This window comes from Otolemur garnettii, unplaced genomic scaffold, assembly GCF_000181295.1.
Source record: "Otolemur garnettii isolate 467f Iridium unplaced genomic scaffold, OtoGar3 scaffold00048, whole genome shotgun sequence".
NCBI lineage: Eukaryota > Metazoa > Chordata > Mammalia > Primates > Galagidae > Otolemur > Otolemur garnettii.
Genome location: NW_003852443.1, coordinates 1,028,668 through 1,052,328, shown reverse-complemented (window position 1 = coordinate 1,052,328; position 23,661 = coordinate 1,028,668). Strand labels below are relative to the sequence as shown.

At 34.3% G+C, this 23,661-nt stretch overlaps 1 protein-coding gene across 1 annotated transcript in view; it reads left to right on the top strand.

The window, feature by feature from the left end:
• Positions 1-23,661, top strand: part of FSIP2 (fibrous sheath interacting protein 2) — a 109,426-nt gene that overhangs the window by 2,009 nt on the left and 83,756 nt on the right. The window contains exons 3-12 of the mRNA XM_003791515.2: positions 1,518-1,679; positions 2,448-2,537; positions 3,602-3,741; positions 4,873-5,014; positions 5,498-5,608; positions 7,324-7,450; positions 10,036-10,116; positions 11,949-11,957; positions 20,965-21,071; positions 23,388-23,433. Coding sequence (XP_003791563.2) covers positions 1,518-1,679; positions 2,448-2,537; positions 3,602-3,741; positions 4,873-5,014; positions 5,498-5,608; positions 7,324-7,450; positions 10,036-10,116; positions 11,949-11,957; positions 20,965-21,071; positions 23,388-23,433 — 1,015 coding nt within the window. The remainder of the gene's footprint in view (positions 1-1,517; positions 1,680-2,447; positions 2,538-3,601; positions 3,742-4,872; positions 5,015-5,497; positions 5,609-7,323; positions 7,451-10,035; positions 10,117-11,948; positions 11,958-20,964; positions 21,072-23,387; positions 23,434-23,661) is intronic.

The following is a 23,661-nucleotide window of genomic DNA, read 5'->3' as shown; positions in this document are numbered from 1 at the left end:
AGGCACTGCCCAAAACAGACTGGTTATTCTGAAAACTGACTTCCTGAAATTTTTTGGTCTCTTTCAATGTAGTCTCCTAGATGAAGTAATGTTTTATACTTACAGATTTTAAGGGAGACCAATTATTTTAGTTGATAACAACATGGTTGCCTTGGCTCTAGTGAATGGATTTGTTTAAAGGTATTCTCTGTTTATAGGTCAAGAGCTCAGGTTTGATCTTAAGAAACACCTGTCACAGCTAAAAGTCGACATGTAAAAGAAGTTAACAGCTAAATGACAATATTTAAAAGAGATAATCAGTCTACTCCTTGACTTATTATCACTGATTATACTACTTCTAGGAAAGATCTAGGATTCATATCTGGTCTCACTGAACTCAAGACTTTACCTTTTAAACTTCCTTCCTTTGCCTTCTCAAAAAAGCATTGGTAATCAAGGAATCTAGTTTCTTACTAAACCCTTTGGGAGGGATTAAAGTTCAATTTTAAACAAGAGGTGTGAAACTCAACAAAGACTCTTTTGAATGCACAGTGAGAATGAGGATTCTGTCCTGGTCCTTCTGTCTACCCATTTGCCTGCATACAAAACATCCTTCTACTATCTTGGGGAAGTTCCTTTCAGGGTCTTCCTTAGCCAGGCTTCATAATGTTCAAAAATTGCACTGCTATTATACATTTGTGGGTACAGCCAGAGGAGCCCAGAAGTAGCAAATTGGTACCTGTAGGCACGTCTGGTTTGGTGCTCAGTGTTGTGGGAGCATAAATCAAACTGAATTTCTATAAACAGGGCAGGTCCCCTCTGGTTTGCCATTTCTCCCGCATATTCCAATTGTCTGACCTGAAGGAGCTTCTGATTTGATACTACTCCAAAGTAAAACTTACGTTGTTCTGGCCAACCAAACTCAGAAAGAATGCAAAGACAGCTTTAACACAACTTTCCAATCTACTTCCATCCTCCACATTTTTCCATTCAGAGGTTAAGTGATTAACTGAGAAATTCCATCAAAAACATTCATACTAGTAGTGTTTTAATTCATAGTTTCCATGAATCATGGTGAAAGTTTTTTTTCTTCATTTTTGGATGATTGATGTATAAAATCATAATTAATATTTTCCCTTTTGAGCATTTTATCTTTTCAGGATAGTGCCTTGAGCTGTGGGAGGGAAGCAGAAAAAGAGAATTTAGCATTGGCCTTATATCATAAAACAAATTATTTTCTATATCCTTTCTTTTTCTCTCCTCTTTTCTTATTTGGCTCAGAGCCAGGAATTGATGAGAAGTAGAGGAAGAACTAATGGAGTGAGGGTGGGCCTTTAGAATAATTCATAGAGGCAAGGAAAAGAGGAAGGGAAAGGCAGGTTACCCAACCTGAATCTTTTTAGTTTTCTTGCTGTTTTTTTCCACTTCGGATTCTTGCTGTTTTATTTTTAATGAAAATTCTAGTCATTTCAATAGATTATTTATAAGTAAAAATGGATTAACTTTACATTTTTAATATTTTGAATCTATGTTTGCAGCTTTTTCGGCCTTCTTGCGATTTTAACCTGACTGATCCTTACTGTCGACTTTTGGAAAACCAATATAAAAGTCTCCATGATCCACACTTACGAGCATACTATAAGCGCAAAGATATCCTGAGGAGATTAAAGAAAGGGGGATACGTAACCAGAAATAATAAAGTGGGTTTTAGATTATTTCCTTTTTAATCAATGAAAATCTTTATATTTTAATAAAAGCTTGCCTCTCCGCTTTACTGGGGGACACTTAACACCTTTAACATGGTTGCGAGAAGACAACTTAATGGGCAATTCCATAAATTAATTTCATAAATACTGAAATTCAGTATTTCAGTTAAGGGAAATCAGACAACAGTTGTTTCTAAATGAAACCAACTTTTTCTTTATGTTTTTTCCTTTGTAATATAGAAAGGTTATTGACAAATAACTTAAAGGTGTACATTCATAATGGTTTGTTCATTTTCACAGGAGTGTTATAGTCTTCTTTCTCTGTTTCTAAGAATGTATTTGTAAAGGAATATGTTTCATACACTTTTAAAAAACATGAAATGAAGTAGTAATCTAGCAAAATATAGCCTGTTGGAACCATGATAGAATACATTCTTTCCGAAGTTGAACAATGTTATTACATTTATAATTACAATTATATTGTAATTAATTGAACTCATTACACTAATTATTATAATATGTGTTACAAAAACTCTTAATTGTGTATATTAAACTATTATGGTATAGGTCATATTATTAAAGTAATATTTGGGATAGAAATTTATCTTTGATTAACAAACATAGAGAGATGCTATTTACAAAAATGTTCACTGTGTATTTCTCTTGATAACAAAATGTCATCAAACTTTATGTCATTACTCTTTTTCCTCTGGAAAGTGCTCTGGTTTTTAAATATTTACATATTTTTGTTTGTGTTTTTAGATTGTATGTACCTTGAGAGAATTGAATAAATACAGGCACTATCTTACCAGTTTAAAATTAGACTTTGAAAGAAACTATGTAAGAGAACAAGTGAGTTAAATTTCATTTCTTTACATAAGATTTGAAAGAAATGTTTGGTTATAAGTCGAGTATGTTTTTAATAATCTTATTACCTTTAATTTATTGACAAAGTAACTAGTTATTTTTTCCAAATGAAAAGTTAGTGCAGGAATAAAAAATATTTGAAGGTTCCTATATTTGGCCAAGAGGGGAAAAGGGAATGGGTTGTCTGTCATTACAGAAGTGGTAACGAACATAATTCAGTAGTAAATTGCTGGTCAGATGTGTTCCTTCAACCTGATTTGGAATCAAAAAGTATCTTTTTGTGGCACCAAAATTCTTTTCTCTTTTTGCAGTTTTTGGGTGGGAGTGGGTTTGAATCCACCACCTTCCCCATATGGGGCCAGCGCCCTACTCCTCTGAGCCGCAGGAGCCACCCTGGCAGCAATATTCTTACACCAGAATTCAAAACATTTTGAGCAATGGGAGAAGAACAGAATGAATAGCCGTAGTGTGCAACAGCTGGTTCAAAGAACACGTATACTCTTCTTTGTACCCACACGTATGAGCTGCATTCATTCAGTAAAAAAAAGTCCCTAAATGTGAAATGGAATGATTAGATGTAGAATGAGAGATTATAGATAGCGACTTCCTTTTAATTTTTAACTCAAAGTTGTGGGGCTGTGTGTACATGTGTGAGAGAGAGAGTTAATTCAGATTTGAAGGTCAAGAGAATTGGCTCAAATGAAAAAAGTGTGCGTGTGCGTTTTTTACCAGTTATGTTCTAAAGGTAAATAGGGTTGGATAAAAATGAGAATGATTCGCCTAAACTTCTATGTTTTTTCCCACTTCCCTTTCCTGTGCCCAGAGTTTCTCTTCTACTTGAATATTTTCACTTTATTTATTCAGAAAAGGTAGACAAGTAAACTGAAATATTTATCTTGCATTTCCAGAGAGACAAATATTTATTTTGGTGCAGTTATCCACGCAAATAAACAGAATCAATCTTTTCTAAGAGATAGGAATTTAAATGGTTCTATTTCTGGGAAATTTAAAACTATTACATATATATAATATACAAATTTCTTAAATAGAAAGTGCTTGCACAACAACTACATAAGCTACAGGAAAACAATCAAATTCCTGATTGTTCTGATGTTGCACAGCTCCAAAACTGGTTGCTAATGGAGACCCCTCAATCAATGAAGGACCAGGAGCGGTTAGTAAGGCACAGGTAAGATTAAAGTCAATGCAGTTTTTATATGTACATTTGTGGTTCCAAGTAACTTGGAAAAATACTAGAAAGAATTAAAAGCAGTCTTTTTATTTTTGAAGTACTAGACACTAATTGCCTTATAGCTCTCAGAGTGGAGAGAAAGGGAGACCAGACCAAGAGATGCAGGGCCTGGGAAACTTGGAGTCCAGGCTATGAAAGGTAATTTCTCGCAGAGAATTCAGGCTTTCTAGGAGCCCAAGAGGTGAGCCAAACTGGTAATGGAATGAAAAATTGGATCTAAAATTCTTTCTGTAGTGGGAGAGGGAGAAATGTATCTTTAGGACATGCCTCAAACATCACAGTGTTTTGTGCTTCATCTGACTGACGGCATTAGGTTTGAGGAAGTTAGTGTAAAGCTCAAAAAAAAAGAAAAAGGAGGCTTTTATTTATATACCAATGTAAACACATGTTTCTCTGAAAATGTTTGCTCAATCAGATGTTACCCAGTCACATTCAGTCATTGACATTCCTTGGTCAAGCCCATTTCTCAGAAGTGAGGAGGCCTTATATTCTTTTTCCTTGACTAGGGTAGGATGAGGATTGGGCTGTATTACCTGACTTTTGTAATTCCATGGTTTCATTTTATGGTAGTGTCATAATACATATTGATGTACATGGACCAGAGACACAGACTACAAATGGAAGATTAGTTCAACTTACAAATTGCAAAGAACCCAAGACCACATTTTTATTAGAGAATTCCAGTTACTATTTTGCTTTCCTGCATTTCTCAAGTTACTGGTTCAGTTATTTCAGACTTCTTTGCAGGCTCATGTTCTTAAACTACTGAGTTATGAAGGCTTACTGTGCAGAACGCTTTTAATCAGTTTCTCCCGTGTTTTACTATTTGTCTTGGTCATGGTAGCAGATACTCATATAGTTGAGAGATCTTATAATAAATGAGTAAAACCTGGTGAGTTATTGGGTTAGGCTGGCCTAAAGGTTCAAGAACAGGATTGATAGAAAAACTGTAGAAGTCCTATAGTTCAAAAAATGAAAAGCAAAGAGGTAGTTTGGGAATCCAAGCAGAGGATGCCACATAAAGGAAACACCCAGTTTATCTGTAGTAATATTTGCACTCTTACCCAGATACCTGGACATGATAAGTAAGGAGCTGGAACAACTGGAGCGCACAGCAGAAGAACAGCGTCTGCTCCTGATGAACAGAGAGGAACGACGACAGCGGGAACACACCAGAAGAAAACTCAATCTCCGCAGAAAGATTGAAGAGGTGAGAGATGGCAAATTGAAACTGTATAGAGAATGATTATGTACAGATGTTTCATTGACAAATAGTTATAAATGGGAATAAATTCTTCAGTTCTAAAAATTTACTTCCATGGAACTTTCTCTACAGCTTTAGTATACAAGTTGTTACATAGAATAACGAAGCAGATACCACAAACTATGTGTGTATGAGCCAATTTCTGCCCGTAAAGAACAGTTTAAGAAAGTTGTCAGATACTGTTTATAGCCTTCAATATGGACAGGACAATTTTTAAAATTTAGCTGTGGTGAAAAATAATTACACCTGCATTCCTAATGAAAGTGCAATAAGAATAGCCCATTCTGAACCCCGTAAATGACTTCCATCATGCTCGACCTGATTTTGGTTATGCCCTGACTTTTCTAATTTGCTTGTTGGTAAGACGAAATGGGAAGATATTCTGGGGAAGGGAAGACACACCACGTACAGTAACATTGTGCTTTTCAGGAGTGGAAAACAAAAGAGATGTTACTTTTGACAAAGATTGGAGAAGATGTAAAAAGAGAACAAAAGATAGAAGAACAACGACGTAGAAGCAGAGAAGAGAGTGACAGGAAGGTAGGTTAGCTTGAACCTGCAACTTGGGCTATTTCAAGAAAATCTTTTATTAGTTTTGATTTTTCCAAGTAAAAATTATTTTGTGAGATGGTTGTGGATCAGTTACCCCAAATGATATTCCTTATCCAGAACTGAATGTTATGAACAGTTTTTCTCTATTTTGACTGTAACATATTTTGACTATAAAAAAGTGCTGCCCTATTATATGCTATAGCTACTTAGGTTTATTTTCACACTGTAACTATGTTTGTAATTTTAGGTAACTACTATGAAGTATTTCTCCTCTCCTTGGGTATAATAGGCTGCTTAAAATTCTTACGTCTCACTGAAATATCATTATTTCTTTCTTTCCTCAGTGGTTTGTGTGTGTGTGTGGGGGGGGGTTCTGTTGCTGAATTCACATTAACTAATCTCTTCCTCTGCGATGTCTATTCTGCCGTTAATGAATCCATTGTATTAGTTGATTTTGATCCTTTTTGTATCTTCCATAGCTTTTCTTTAATTGTAAATATACAAATATAGTTTTGTTAACTGGATTAACATTGCTGTCTTTATTTCTAACCTCTTGCATCATTTCTGAGTTGCTGTTAATTGATTACCTTCTTTTATGGGTCCTACTTCACTGCTTCCTTACATGCATGGTATTCTTTGATTGGATGCCAGATATTGTGAATTTCACTTGATATGGTGAATAATTTTATATTATATATTCTTTAGCTTTTTTGGATATAGATAATTTATTTGAAAACTTTTATCATATAGGTATTACTTTTTAAAACTTATTAGATAGGTCAAAAGCCATGCTTGGTCTAGTATTTCCCTACTAATAATACGAGACCCATTTTATTACTCTACCTAAAACCCTATGACTCATGAAGTTGGTGAGAAAAGACATGATTTCTAGTGAAGCTGGTGAGAATAGACATGATTTCCACCCCTGGATAGGTTCTACTTTGTTGGAGTGGTCCTTTCTGTGGGCTTTGGTAGTTCCCTTATGCCTATGTACCCATTTTCTTGATGAATCTTAAACTTCTTCGTAATTACATTTAATCTATAGAGACCTCTAAGGATCTCCATAGTTGCTCCTCTGTGTAGTTCACTGCTTTCTAGGAAATCCAGGGCCAGTAGTAGCACAGGGATTCACAAAAGGAAGTTAAATTTCTTCTATTATTTTATATTTACTTGTGGTAGGCCTGAATGACATTTAGTTAAGCCTTCAGGAAATCTTCCAATTGAAAATGAGAAACTGTTTAAACTTGCCAGGATAGCTGTGGGTGAGAGACTCATTTTTATCAGAAACTGCCCAGTAAGATAAACTGCAATAAAGTGTTGAATATATTCTCTGTTGCCAGGTGCTATGGCTCATGGCTGTCATCTCAACATTTTGGGAGGCTGAGGTGGGAGGATCTCTTGAGCACAGGAGTTTGGGGTCACAGTGAGCTATGATGACTCTACTGCACATAAGTCTGGGCAAGAGAGCCAAGACCTTGTCTCAAAAATAAATAAACAAACAAATAAATTCATTGTGTTTAGTTACAAATGGAAAATTACTACATTTCTGCCCTCCATTTTTGTGACCTTACTAGTCACAAGACAAGAGTGACTGTCAAATTTCCAATGTACTTTTAAATGCCAATGCCACTTTTAAAAGATTTGTTCTTGTATTATTAAATGGTAAGTTGATGGTACCCTATCTGTTTTCTTTAATGTTGTAGAAACAAGCCCTTCTAGAGAAAAAAATGGCTTATCATTTACAAAGAATGCAAGATATTGGCTTCAAAGGAGAAGATATGGAAAAAATTACATTTAAATACAGAGGACAAGATGGAACACAATACAACTGTGAGAAAAGTCCCTTTGTAATACTCTGTGTACTTGAACTTGCTACACTTTGTGCCAGGTGCTATTGTAGGCATTTCCACATTACACTCAAATTGAAAAGCAGACATGTAGGTAAAAATGATAAAAGACTCAAACAGTCTTATCAAGTGGCTCAGGAGACAAGCAAGATTACCTGTACTGCAATTCTAACCAAATCCCTTAATTCTATTTTAAGATAATTTTAAGATAATTGCTCTAATATAGCAACATGGTGTTCTACTATGTTGATAATCAGTAAGAATGAATAGTACCAGATAAAAAAGAAGAGAAGGATGAAATGAGAAGTTAGAGAAGGAGGAAAAAGAAGGAAGAGAAGAAGAAATAAAAAGAAAGAAAATGACAAAAGTTTGAAAGAAATTATATGGAGCCATGCCTTTTGCTGTGTCCAATCTCTGCCAGCTTCCTTTTTATAACTTTATAAAACATAATTGGGTCCCCTCGGCCTTGATAACAGTTAAAACTTCATGGCCAGAATGTGAAAATGTGGACTTGTTTTAACTGTTTTTGACTATGAAGTACCAGGAAAGAAAGTGATCATTTTCCATGCAACTGTCATCACAGTGCCCTGTCAATTCTATTTCTGCTCCATCAAATGTGTTCCTACGTCTGGACCCTCTGTGTCACTCCAGCATATGTTACTCTGTGATCTAGGCTAGGCCTTATTTTTACTTACCTCAAAGTTATTTTGTGTACTTCTTCATAATTACACTTGAAACTCTGTTCTGATGGTTTCTTCTCTTGCCCCAAACACTGTTACCTGTTAAATGAAGCTCACAGTGCTTAGGCAAGGACTCATGAGTGTCCAGAGTCCAGTCTCTACCTAATTTTTTGAATTTATGTCACGCTACATCTTTTAAGATGAAGGCTATGATTTAGGTGGGATTGTCACAGGCCCTCGAGCCAGGCTGCTGAAGTTAAGTCCCACTTTATCACTTTCTAGTCATGTAATGATTTGGGAAAATTACTTCTCTGAGCCAGTTTCATCAGCTGAAAACAAATCTAATACTCCTAAATAATTACCTAAAGAGCACAAACATTGTAACACATGGTAAACACTTCTTTTATGTGCTGTTCGGTCAATGAGACTACTACTGGCCATTTCTTTTTTCTTTTCTTTCTTTCTTTCTTTTTTTTTTTGTAGAGACAGAGTCTCACTTTGTCACCTCAGTAGAGTACCATGGCATAACACTGCTCACAGCAATCTCTAGCTCTTGGGCTTAGGAGATTCTCTTACCTCAGCCTCCCAAGTAGCTGGGACTACAGGTGCCCGCCACAACACCTGGCTATTTTCTTTGTTGCAGTTCAGCTGGGGCCAGGTTTGAACCTGCCACCCTCAGTATATGGGGCCAGCGCCCTACCCACTGAGTCCAGGCACCGCCAACTGGCCATTTCTTAAACGCAGATTACCTTTCCAATTTTTCTGCCTTGCTGTATCCAATTTTCGCAGGTGAGAATGACCTGATCACTGCCTTTATTTAATCAAATCAGTACACTCTGCCCCATAAAGGCATTAATGTACACAGCTATGATTTAATAAAGAAAAAAATCCTACAATTCTTTATACCCTACTGTAAAGTACAATCTGTAAAGTCTTTCTTGATAACACTAATTAGAAGATCCCTCCTCTTTGCATCTCTTTAGTAGTTTATACCATTCTTAATATACCATTATGTACTTCCCATTGTCTTAATAACTTACACTGATAAATTCCCATCTTTGTGCTCAACAGAGAAACAAGAAAAAGATATTACATACTAAGTGCATGTTTGCCAAATAGATTAATTTAATCCATTTAGTTTATTGAGGCAGAGGTAACGACATCATGCCTTAGATAAGAAATCAGAGGAATAACTGTACATATTCCTGCAAATTTATTAACTTTCTCATGTAATATGAAGAGCTTCAAGTAGATAAGTTAAACATTATTTTACCTTAAATTCTCTTTTAAAGAATAAATAGTACATAAATTCATTAATATTGGAAAAGTGACAGGAGAATAAGCATATTCATGATACAAATTAAATTGAGTTATACCCTGTAATAATGTTATCTTCTATCAAGCATACAACTTGGAGAAGGACAGAGAGAAAGGGAGTAGCAGAAGAATCTGTTTAGTGAATAGTGAATGGAAAAAGGAAAAAGCAGATCAATCTTCACATTTTACATCTCTACTAAAAGCTCATTGATCATACATATAGTGAGGATCCTTTGCCACATTTATGTTTTATAGTTAGAAAAATACCCTATTGGCTGGTGGCTCTTCAGCCCAGTCACTCTATTTGTATGCTTCCCCACGGGGAGGAAATTACATTTCCCAGTTCCGGCAAGTATAGATTTTCCTTTCTGCTGCAAAAAACATCTATTCCTCCAAGTATATCTCATGAATAGGTAGTATTTCAAGAATATCTTCCCTAACTTATCCTTTCAAATCCCGGGTATAGGTTAGCATCTGGCTCACCTCCTCTTGGGCATGAAAGGATAGTCTATTTTGGATAATTCTGTCATTACTATTATTAAACATAAATATTTTGTTACATTTCTTTAAGATTCTCCGAAGAAGAAAAAGAAGTCTACCGATGACATAAAGTTAGTTTATTCTGACCAGAAATCATGTAAAGGACCATATGGTAATTGAATTTTTAAATAAGAAATACTAAATAGTAATTTTGTAAAAGAATGAGTTTGGTAGTGGCCTCTTTCGCTTAAATGCAAATAAACCCTCTGTTCTCTTTTGTCAAATAAGTGGTTTGGAATGATGTTTACCAGCAATGACACAACCTTTAAAGTTTTCAGAGTATTATCCCTAGATAACAGAATTAGTGTTTTGAATTTACCATTTTACTAACCTGTGAGAAAAATTAAAGGAAGAGTCTGTTAGTAGTAAATAGATAATACAGGATGCCTAAAACATTATAGAACAATTTTTAATTCTAAAAATAATTTTATAAAACCCTGAATGGTTCAGAAATTAAGTACATTAACTCCATAGCCCCTATGGACCTTACTGAAATACCACTTTCTTTGTTATTTATTATCCCATGTCACTTAATGTTGTGCAAGAGAACTCACTTGATTAGACCATGAGCCCAAATTACAACATAAAAATCCTCTGAAAAGATGTTATCAGAAGTATGTTATTCAATATTGAACAGTATTACTCCCTTTTTGTTATTAAATTTCAAAAAAAATTAGAGTATAAATGTTAAATTGCTTCGTCCTTATAGGTTACAATATAAAGGAAATAAAGTCCAAATTCTTTCCTCCCTGAATTTGCAGTTTGCTTAGTCTCAAGACTCAGAAACCTGGGAAGAGACAGGGTCACCTTCCTTTAGGCTTTCTTCCTCCCTCAGGGCCACTAAGATTGAGTTAGTTTAACCCTAAAATTCATGGGTCCTATTTTTATAGTCCAAACAGTTTTTGCAACCCACCAAAGGGTTTATTACGAATGTGCAGAATTATGGCAACATTAGCTCTACATCTTATTATAAATGTAGATAAGAAAGCCAAATTATCAGTTTCTGAAATGGTTACCTCAAAGTGGTCCTCTAAAAAGGACCACTAGGTTTTAACGTAGCCTAGATTTGCTTTGCTGTTGTTAAAGAATCTCTGTGTTATCAGAGGAAAAGACAGTAGGTGGGAAATACTGTTTTCAGTTTCATTAGGCTAGCCAGTCTGTCTGTGAAAGTGTTCAGAGACCAGACCTATAAATTTAATTAAGTATAGTTGAGAGATATAATTTATTGAAAGATGAATTGTGAGATTACATTGATTTATATCTGAGGGAGGGAGGATCTTTCTGTAGCTACTCTCTACTCTCGTCAAGTGGCATAAAAGCCATTCTGGTCTTTTTTGGTGAATTTTAGAAATGCACATCAGCGACCCCACTAGTCATCATATATTATTATTCCATTCACCATATAACCAAAGCCTCTTGTTTTCCATGTCATTATTGAACTATGAGTATGATTTCTGTTCAGTGTCAGTTTTGCAGTAGGCAACTCTTCAAGCAGAGTTTAAAGCCCTGAATTTCCTACAGCCACTGCTTCTGACCTTGTTTCTGTCTTTTTTGTTGTTGTTGAGACAGCGTCCCAGCCTATGCCCTGAGTAGAGTGCAATGGCAGCATAGCTCACAGCAACCTCAGACTCGGGTTGTTGGGCATCCTGCTGTCAGCCTCTGGAAGCTGCTGGCCACGGTGCCTGGCTGGATTTTTTGTTTTGTCTTGGTTTCTTTTAAATGGGAACTTAACAGATCCTGAGATATTAAATTTGGTTTTAAAATTGCCCTAAAGCAAAGTGAAAAATTTTTTTTGTTTGTACAATTACATGTACAAACACATGTATGGATTTGTATAACCACTACTACCTCATGTACATAACAGTCCCAGTCCAGCATTCCAAACACCTCTCTTAGGCTCTCCCTGTGCGGTCACAGCTCTCTTCCCCTAATTAATCACACCAGGTAACACAGGTAAGATCTCTGATAGTATAGCTACTTTGTTTTCTTTGGAGAATGTCAAATAAATGGAATCATGTGGTCTTTAAGTTTTTGAAAATGGCTTCTTTTACACAGAATAATATCTTTGTCTTTTATCCAATTTATTGAGTATTTCAATAATTTGTTCCTTTTTATTGCTATGAGTGTTCTGTTTTATGTACACACCAGAGTTTGTTTATTCGTCCTCCTGTGGAAGGAAATTTGTGTCCTTTCCTTGTCTTGGAGATCATGAATAGAAAGACTAGAAGTGGGGTTAAACCTTGAACATCACGGGGGTTGGGGTACTTTTTTGTTCACTTAAAAATCCTTGTATAACTTTTGACTTCCTCAAAATTTAACTACTAATAGCCTACTATTGACTGATAACAATAGTTGTTTAACATATATTTTGCATGTTATAAGTACTAGATATTGTATTTTTACAAAAAGTAAGGTACAGAAAAGTAAATATTACTAAGAAAATCATGAAGAATAGAAAATATATTTACTATTTATTAAGAGAAAGTGGATCATCAGAAAGGTCTTAATCCTCATTTCTTCAGGTTGAGTAGGCAGAGGAGGAGAAAGAGGAGAGGTTGGTCTTGCTATGTCAGAAGTGGCAGAGGCACATAAGTAGAAGCACGCAGTTCAAACATCGTTCAAGGGTTAACTTATTTATATGTATTAGAGCTTTCTTTGTGAATGAAGGGCTGTTGGGTCATATGGTAAGTGCATACTTAAGTTTATGAAAACTTGTCCAACTGTTTTATAGAGTGGCTGTAACATTTTGCATTCTCATCAGCAATGCATGAAGAATCCATTTGCTATACACTTTTCCCATCCCTTAGTATTTTCAGTATGTTTTATTATGTTGTCATCTTACCATAGCTTTCCTTTGCATTTCTCGGATGACTAATGATGATGAATATCTTTTCATATGCCATTTGCCTTCTTTTGATCCCATTTGGTGAAGAGTCTGTTGAAGCCTTTTATTTATTCTTAATTGAGTGGTTTTCATACTATTGAATTTTGAGAGTTCTTAATATATTCTATATACAAGTCTTTTTCAGATATGTGATTTACAGATTTTTTCTTATCTATAACTTGCCTTTTCATTTTTTATTTCACTGGTGTGTGTGTCTATCCCTTTGCCACTAACTACTGTAGCATTTTATTATCTTTTTCCCCCTTTTTTATTGTTTGGGATTCATTGAGAGTACAAAGAATTAGGTTATACTGATTGCAGTTGTTAGGTAAAGTCCCTCTTGTGATTGTGTCCCACTCCCAAGAGGTGTGCTGCACACTGTAAACCCCTATCCCCCTCCCCCTCTCCTATCCCTCATTTCCCTACCCCCCCACTTGTATTAGATCATCTATTGCCTTCATATCAGAATTGAGTACATTGGATTCTTGCTTCTCCATTCTTGTGATGCTTTACTAAAAAGAATGTGTTCCACCTCCATCCAGGTTAATACAAAAGATGTAAAATCTCCATCTTTTTTAATGGCTAAGTAGTATTCCATGGTATACATATACCACAGCTTGTTAATCCATTCCTGGATTGGTGGGCATTTAGGTTGTTTCCACATTTTGGCAATTGTAAATTGAGCTGCGATAAACAGTCTAGTGCAAATGTCCTTATGATAAAGGATTTCTTTTTTCTTCTGGATAGATGTCTAGCAATGGGATTGCAGGATCAAATAGGATGTCTAATTTGAGTTCTTTGAGGATTCTTCATACTTCTTTCCAAAAAGGCTGTATTAATTTTGCAGTCCCTTTTGCTTTTACTGTGTCTGTTTATTTAGTTTTTGTAATGTTCATTCTAGATTGTTTGTTTACCAGCAGTGTAAAAGTGTTCCCTTCTCTGCACATCCATGCCAGCATCTGCAGCTTTGAGACTTTGTGATGTGGGCTAATCTCACTGGGGTTAGGTGATATCTCAGGGTGGTTTTGATTTGCATTTCCTGATGATCAGGGACAATGAGCATTTTTTCAAATGTTTGTTAGCCATTCATCTGACAAAGGGTTGATAACTAGAATCTACAGAGAACTCAAATTAATCACCAAAAAGAGTAAGCAATCCCATCCACCTTTAGGCAAGAGATATGAACAAAATCTTCTTTGATGAAGACATACCAATGGCTAACAAACATTTGAAAAAATGCTCATTTTATTATCTTAAAATAAGGTAGTATTGTTTTCCCAACTTTATTCCTTTTTCAAGATTATTATGGGTATTTTAATTCATTTTCCTTTCCATATACATTTTATAATTAGCTTATCTACCTTTTATTTAATTTGAGGAGAAAAGACATACAAAGTCTTCTCTTTTTTTTTTGAGATGGGATTCTCACTCTGCTGCCCCAGGTTAGAGTGTCCTAACATCGCCCTAGCTCACAGCAATTCCAAACTCCTGGATTCAAGTGATTTTCCTCCCTCAGCCTCCCAAGTAGCTGGAAGTACAGGTGCCCACCACAACATCTGGCTAACTTTTCTGTTTTTAGTAGAAACATGGTCTCGCTCTTGCTTAGGCTGATTTTGAACTCCTGAGCTCAAGTGGTCCTTCCCCTTTGGCCTCCTAGGGTGTTAGGATTATAGGTGTGAGACACAGCTCCTAACCTACACAGAGTCTTCTAGTTCATGAACATTGTATGCTTTTCTTTTTAAGTCATCCTTAATTTTTTAGTAAATGTCTTATAGTTTTCAGTGTATATATTTTAAATATCTTGTTTTATATTTATACCTAAGTACTTTCCTTTTCTTGTACTATTGAACACATACTTTTAGAAAAATTTGGTTTCCAATTGCCCAAGGCTTTTGTTTTTACTGTCTGTTTATTTAGTTTTAGTAATGTTCATTATAGACTATGATGTACATACGTCTTCCCAATCAACTGTAAACAAATATTTTACCTCTTTAAGTGGAATGTAGTTACTTTACATGTCTCTTTACCCCTTACCCTTTCATAATTGTTTTATGTATTACAGCTACATACATCAAACATTCAACCCATGTAAAAAGTTTCACATTTAATCATCAAACAATTTAAAATAATTCAATAGAGGAAAATAGTCTTTACTATTTACCCAAATTGTTGGCACATGGTTAACCTTTTAATTCCTGAGGTCCCACATGTCTTTCTTGCATTATTTTTATTCAGTCCATAGAACATCTCATAGAATTCCTTTTAGAACATATTTTATATCATTGAATTATCTTAGTTCTTTGTTTTAATTTAAGTTTTAATTTAAGTTTTTGTTTGTTTGTTTGTTTGTTTTGAGATAGAGACTCACTTTGTTGCCCTTGGTAGAGTGCTGTGGTATCATACCTCACATCAACCTCAAACTCTTGGTCTCAAGTGATGCTCTTGTCTCAGCCTCCCAAGTAGCTGGGAATACAGGCACCATTCCCCCTAACAATGCCTGGCTATTTTTAGAAATGAGGTCTCCCTGGGCTCAGGCTGGTCTCAAACTCTGCCTCCCAGAGTGCTAGGATTATAGGCATGAGCCACTGCACCTGGCCTTAATCTGAGAATATTTTTAATTTCATTCCTGAAGGATGTTGTCTTCATTTGACATAGAGTTATAGGTCGAGCTATTTTGTTTATGGAACTTTAAAAATGTTGTTTCACTTTATTGTTTTCATCAATATTTTAACTATTGTTTCCTTATAAAGAATGTATCATTTTTTAACTGTTTTCAAATGTAGGGGTTAGTTTTCAGCAGTTTGACGAGTTACTACAGGGTGTCTACGTGTGAATTTCGTTGCCCCTCTCACCACTTTGGGATTCACTGAGATTCTTTAAACTGCAAGTTTTTAATCTTTTGACCAATTTTTCTGAAATAGCCTCTTTTTCTCACAAAGGGAACTGCTATCCAAATGCTGTCTGGTTACTGGCATAATCAATTATGTATATGTATATGTATACATATACATAATCAATATGTATATATATACATACATACATATATGTATGTATTTTATAATGTGTATATCTTTAAGCTACTTACATAGGTAAAGATGCACATATAGACACCATCATTAAGATATTTTACTATAACTGATATGATATTGTACTTAGACTTCTGTGACTTACTTTTTATAGTCAGCATTATGTTCCAAAAGATTTTTCCATATATTACCTAGTAGTGTATTTCACTAATAGCCATATCCTGTTGTGTGAATATATGTTTATATATAATAATATATATAATAAACTGTGAGATATTCATACAACAGGATATAATATATATAATATGTAAATGTACATATTTATATATAATTATATCTATAAAATAAACTTTGGTATATTCACAAACAGGATATAGCTATTAGTGAAATATATAATAATAAATACATACATAATATGCAATAAATATAACTGTATAATATATATTATATACAAATAAGTATTTTTTTGATGGAAATATTTGTTATTTTGACCAATTATGCACTGAACATTCTTGTATGGATGGATAACCTGATACATATGGACAAGTGATTCTATAGGAGTTTCTGAGTTTTGTTTCTTCTGAGAAATTACCGAAATTACCATTTCTTATACCTTGGCCATTTTCCTTCTTGGTAGATTTTCTTATGGATTTGGAAGAATTTTTAGTCATACCAGATACTCATCTCTTGGATACATATGTATGGTATGGCAAATATCTCCCGACGGTTTGCAGCTTGTTTCTATTTTCTCTATTTTTGAATGTGCAGAAGTTCTTAATTCAATATAATAAAATTTAACTTTTATTCCTTCATGGTTTATGTATTGTTACTTTTTATTTGAGGTCAATTTCTATGAGCTCTTTTGGATATGGGAGATACATTAATCTTTTATCTGTGACAAACATTTCCACAGCTTTTTATTGATATGTTAATATTTTCTTATTAAACATTTCTAATATAAAAACAAACATTAGGATAATGAACCCTTATCATTCAATTTTAACAACTCAAAAGCAATTTTGTCTTGCCTGTGCCCTCAACAACTCTCTACTGCCATGTAGTTTTAAAGTATATCCCACATGTAATATCATCTCATTCATCAATATGCTAATGTGTATCTCTAAAACAGCAGTTCTCAGTCCACAGGAACTGTATGAAAGGGCCATGACATTAGGAAGCTTGAGAGGATCACTGCTCTAAAAGATAAGGATCATTTTTTTAAATGATCAAATCAAAAATCACATCACTACCATATCAGTATCACATTACTCAAATTAATAATTTCATAATGGTATCTATTCAAATGTTCAATAACTTCATAATTGTCACAAAAATATTTTAATGTTTGAATGTGCATTGATACACATTGCAATAGGTTGATATGTCTTTTGAGAAACATTTAATCTGTAGGTTCTTCTTCTATACATTTCTCCCTCCTCCTCATCCTTTTGTCTTTTTTATTACAATTTTTTTGTTCCATTGAGTTTCTAACTTTTGCCAGAAACCAAAGATTTCTAGCATAGAAACTGTATGGTATAGTTCTGTGTGTTATCTCCATTGTATTTCCTAGAAAGTTTTGCTTAAATCTATAGGCTTTGGGGTTGAATTTCTTTGGCTAGCCTGATTCATAAATGATGGTCTTCCACTCCATCAGGAGACATATAATATCTGGTGTTTTTTTTTTTTTTCTCTTTGATTCAAAAGCTATTTGTGCTCAAGACCTAAATCCCTGAGTTAATTAATGGTAGCAAAATTGAGATACTTTAATTCTATCATTCCTTCTTCATAAATTAGCTGGAATACTTTTATAAAAAAAATTCCCCTCAACTATTATTTAGTTTCATTATGATACAGAGCAGTTAGGAAAAGCAGACTAAATTACATGTTTAATATTTTACTATCATTCTTTAGTTTTAGATTTTGTTTTTTTGAGACAGAGTCTCACTATGTCAGCCTCAAAAGAGTGCTGAAGCTTCATAGCTCACAGCAACCTCAAACTCTTGGGCTTAAGCAATTCTCCTGCCTCAGCCTCCCAAGTAGTTGAGACTACAGGCACCCACCACAATGCCTGGCTATTTTTTTTGTTGCAGTTGTCATTGTTGTTTTAGTAGGCCCTGGCTGGGTTTGAACCCACCAAGCTTGGTGAATGTGGCTGGTGCCCCACCCACTGAGCTACAGGCACTGCCTCATTTATCAGTTTTCAAAATAATAAATTGTTTCAATGCCATCCTTCAATGATGTACAGAGTTTTGTTTAGTGTCATAAATACATGGATTCAAATAAATTTGATGTGTTTTAATACATTGCAGTTATTGTGTTTATTGATGCTCAAATTGTAACACATTTTGCCAGTGGAAACCTCATGATAATTCTAGTCTTTTGTGGCATAACTCTAATGGTCTTTGATAGTTTCCTTGCTATTTGGAAAAATAGGAAGATGTAAGTTTATCTTGTACACATACAAGCCTTTAACCCGTTGAGTTGTTTTGTTAAATTTGAAAGGCAAAATGATCATAGGTAGGTGGGCTTATTTCTACATATCCTCTTTTGAGTTTGATGATCTATTTGTCTGTCCCTATTAAATTCAGCATTCTCTTTATTACTGTAGCTTTATAAGAAGTTATGTAGTGGCGCCTATGGCTCAAAGGAGTAGGGTGCTGGCCCCATATACCAGAGGTGGTGGGTTCAAACCTGGCCCTGGCAAAAAAAAAAAAAAAATTTTGCAATTTGACAGTTTGAGTTATCTAATGTTTGTTGTTATTCTAGGGTGACTTGGTTATTCTAGGCCTTTGCAATTCCATAACAATTTTAGAAACACCTTGACAATTCTACAAAATAAGTCTGTTGGGATTTTGTTTGGCTTCACTTCATATTTCTTTTTCTTGCTTGCTAGGATCCTCAGCACAGTGTTGAACAACAGTGGTGATTGTGTACTTACTAACATTGTTCCAAATATAAGAGAAAGTGAGCAACATAAATCAGGTCATTAGTTGTAGAGATTAGAAGACACCTTTTATTCCTAGTTCACTAAGAGTTTTTTTTTTTTAATCATGATTGAGGGTTGAATTTTATTATATTTTTCCTGTATCTGAGATAATCACATGAATTTTCTCCTTTTTTCTGTTGATACAGAAAATAACTTTGATTTTTGAATGATAGATTAATCCTTCAATCTTGAGATAAAGGCTGCATATTCACAATGCATTATCTCTATTATATATTATTGGATTTGATTTGTTTTGCTTATAATTTTTGCATCTTAGTTCATGGGGGAATTGAACACAGTTTCATTTTCTCATAATATCTTGTAAGGATATTTTGTGTAAGATTAATCCTTTGAAAGTATACATCGGGAACTATTCACTCTTCTTTGTCTGGAAACATTTGTGTAGAATTAGTCTAATTTATTTCTTAGATGTTTAGTGCAATTAAGAAATGAAGTCAGCTCAGCACCTGTGGCTCAAGTGGCTAAGGCGCCAGCCACATACACCTAAGTGGCGGGTTCAAATCCAGCCCGGGCCCACCAAGCAACAATAATGGCTACAACCAAAAAATAGCCGGGCGTTGTGGTGGGCACCTGTGGTCCCAGCTACTTGGAAGGCTGAGGCAGGAGGCTCGCTTGAGCTCAAGAGTTGGAGGTTGCTGTGAGCTATGATGCCACAGCACTCTACCCAGGGGGATAGCTTGAAGCTCTGTCTCAAAAAAAAAAAAAAAAAAAAGAAATGAAGTCATTTAAGTAAGAAGCTTATTGTTTGTGGACAGCTTTTAATTTGATATTCAATTTCTTCAGAAGACAGCTTTTGTCAGGTACCTATAAGGTTCTTCATGTCTATTTGTGAATTAAATTTGGTAGTTTGAATTTTTCTAGATAATTCTTCCCTGTATATCTTTCAAATTTATTGTTATACATTTTTCATGCCATTTTTTATTGTAACTTTTAGAAATTGCCTGTAGACTCTCTTGTGCTGTTTTGTGTACTCTCTTTTGACAAATCTGTCTTATCACTTTACTGCAGTGTTTTTCAACCTTTTTTTTAATCTTAAGGCACATGTGAACCTATAGTTAAATTTGCTTGGCACACTAAATTACGTTTATCAATAAAAGAGTTTTTAAAAAAGGAATATACTTACTGTGCTTTGAACTTCTTTCCAAAACAACAATTTAATGATCTTTAAAAATTTTCATGGCACACCTAAGATCCTCTCACAGTACACCCGTGTGCCATGGCTCACCGATTGAAAAATCACTGTTTTACTGAATATCTTAAACAGCCAAGTGTTTCATAATTTTCTCTCTTGTTTTCATTTGAATTTCTTACATTTCACTTTTATCTTTATTATTTCCTGTCTTCTGTATACTAAATATTAACAAGAAGGTGAGAAAACTGAAACTCAGATGCACTGCTGATTGATATGCACACTGCTGATTGACAGTAAAGTGGTATAACCACCTTAGAAATACGTCTGGTGTTTCTTTAAAGTTAAGCATATGTCTACCACATCACCTATGGTATTCATTCTGGGTATTTACCCCATAAAAATGAAAAACTATATCAGCATAAGATTTGTGCATGAAAATTCAAAGAGGTTTATTTATAAAAGGCCAAAACTGAAACAACCAAAATGTGCATCAATACATGAGTAGATAAAAAATTGTGACGCATTCTAATCTAATAGAACACTTCTGAGAAATAAAAAAGAACAAAGTGTTAATAATTGCAACAACATAATCTTGAGTAAAAGAAGCCAAGAAAATCAAAAGAGTACATAGCATGTGATTGATTCCATTTTATTCTAAAAACTGCAAACTAATCTTGAGTTAGAAGTGCAAATCATTATTGCTTGAGTGTGAGAAAAGAGAGATGGATAGACTACAAAGTTGCATTAGAAAACTAGGGGTAATGGAAATGTTATCTTGAGTATAGTGATGATTACAAAGTTATTACATATTTCAGAATTGATTCTAAATAATTACATTGTATCATACCTCACTTATACTTTAATCAAATTGTTAACAAAAACTATAGAGTCTCTCTTCCATTTTCTTTTAGTAAACTCTGCTCTTCAGTCTCAACCTAGTTCAAAGAGTGTCACAAAAAAGTCGGCAACATCAGTTTACCACCAGTCAGATGTACAGGATAATGATACATTTCAAAAGGTATAAAATGACATTTCAGTGTTTCATATAGTTACTATTAATGTATCTACTTAACTTTACTCCTATGAATCACTTTCTTTAATATTAATAACATGGTACTGAATGTTTAGAAATATTGGGTTCTGCTCAGAGACCTACTCTCATTTTCTGAAGAAAGTATCAAGTTATCTTTATACCAAATGCATTGTGCAATGTAGGAGAAAATAATCCAAACAAACATTTAGCAATTATCATAATAACAATTGTTTATTGAGCATGTGATGTTGACCAGGTGCTATGCTAAGTCAGAATGAGGGAAACAAAAAAGTGAGTCACATAAGATACAAAGATGAATAAGACATAATCAATCTCTTCAAGAACTCATTGCCTAAACAGACAAAAACACACTAGGGAAAGGACAGCCTAGCCTGTTCTATAAATAGTGCTGGGTAACTGAATAACCACTGAGGAATAAAGCAGAGTCCCTATCTCTTATTATATATAAAAATTAGGTCAAGATGGGTTAAAACCCTAAATATAAGGCCTGAAACCATAAAACTTAAGGACAAAACCATAGAAAAAGCTCTTTTAGACATCAATCTAGGTGAAGATTCTATGACTAAGAGCCCCAAAGGCAAACACTTCAATAACAACAACAACAATAAATGGGACTTAATTAAATTAAAAAGTTTCTGAACAGCAAGGGAAAGAATCAACAAAGTAGATAACATACAGAATGGGAGAAAATATTCACAAACTATACATCCAAAAAAGAGCTCATATCCAGAATCTATAGAGAACTGAAACAAATTAGAAAGAAAAAGCCAAATAACCTTATTTTAAAAAAATGAGTGAAAGAAATACAGGGAGTTTTTTCAAAAGAAAATACACAAATGGCCAACAGACCTATAAAAAAGCACTTGACATCACTAGTTTTCAGGGAAATGCAACTTAAAATCACAATGAGATCCACCTTACCCCATTAGAATGTCCATTATTAAAAAATCAAAAAACTATATGTTGGCTTGGAAGCAGTGAAAGGGAATATTTATACACTATTGGAGGTACTCTAAGGTAGTACAACATTTATGGAAAACAGTATGGAGATTCCTCAAATCACTAGAAGTAGAACTATCATTTGATCCAGCAATTTTACTACTGGTATCTACTCAAAGGACAAGAAGTCAATTCTATCAAGAAGATGCCTGCATCTGAATGTTTACTGCATCACAATTCACAACTGCAAAGATGTGGAGTCAACCGAAGTGGCCATCAACTGAGTGGATAAAGAAAACGTGTTTGTGTGTGTGTATGTATGTAGGCATATACATACACACAGGGTGTTAAAAAATGTATGCATTTTAGGCAAGGGAAAAATTATTAAAATTGGAATACTTAACATATATTAATAACGTTATTACATTGTATCTTGTAGCTCTTCTAATTGCAGAATTCAAATAAATATGACTTGGGTATTACAATCTTAATAGATTTTTTCCCTTTCTTAAAATGTGTATACATACTGCTGTATACTGTTTGTATATACCACGGGGTACTACTAAGACATAAAAAGGAACAAAATGATGTCACTCACAACAACTTGGATAGAATATTATCCTAAGTGAAGTATCTCAGGAATGGGACTATATGTTCTCCCTGATGAACGGGGGCTAAATGATAGGTACATGTGGTATAAAGGACACTGGAAACTAAGAAGGGGGAAAGTAGGCGGAGAGAGAGGGATAAAAATGACTAATTATGTGTATTGTACACTATTCTGCTGACGGGCACACTAAAAGCTCTGACTTCAGCATTATGCTATTCATCCATATAACAATTATAAGAACAACTATACCCCTAATATTTTGAAATAAAAGTTAGGAGAAAAGAACTCACTGTGTAGTGATTTAATTGTGTCTGGAATGATTATCTTTGGTTCTAAGCAATATTTTTAATAAGCAACACATTTCATTGGATTGAGTAGGAAGAGGGTGGATTGACTTCTGATGTAAACCAAATAGCTCTAAACGTTTTAGAATGAACCACTGAATGGATTGCTATGCCTTTAGACAAAATATGAGATACTGGAGGAGGAGCGAGTTTGTACGTTGCTACATATTGAACTCAATTTTGAACAAGCTAAATTTGAAATTCTGTGGACGATATCCTGGAAAGTTGATGATGTGTATCATCCTTTCATAGTTTTTTATACCAAAATTAAAAGATAAAGGAGGAGAAAACATCTGTACTCATTTAGTTGATGGCAATAAGGCAAAAATTTCTTTTGGAAGTACATTTAGTAATAAATATTTTTCTCTTTAACCTTGTGCCATTTAGAAAGATGGAATGACAACTAACAGATCAAATATTTTTGATGACAGAGGTAAGGAAATATTCATAATTTTTCTGTTAAGTACATAGTTATAGTTTTGTAGTTTTATCAAACAGTTATACAGTTTTTAAGTTGTTTTACATAATTATAAAATCATTCTTATTCTAAAAAAGTAAAGATGATATAGCAGCATTTATGAATACAGAGCTTATATTTATCTCATATATTGAATGCTTGCTTGATGAGTGTGCCCTTTATAATTTGCTAAGTGTGGAAAAA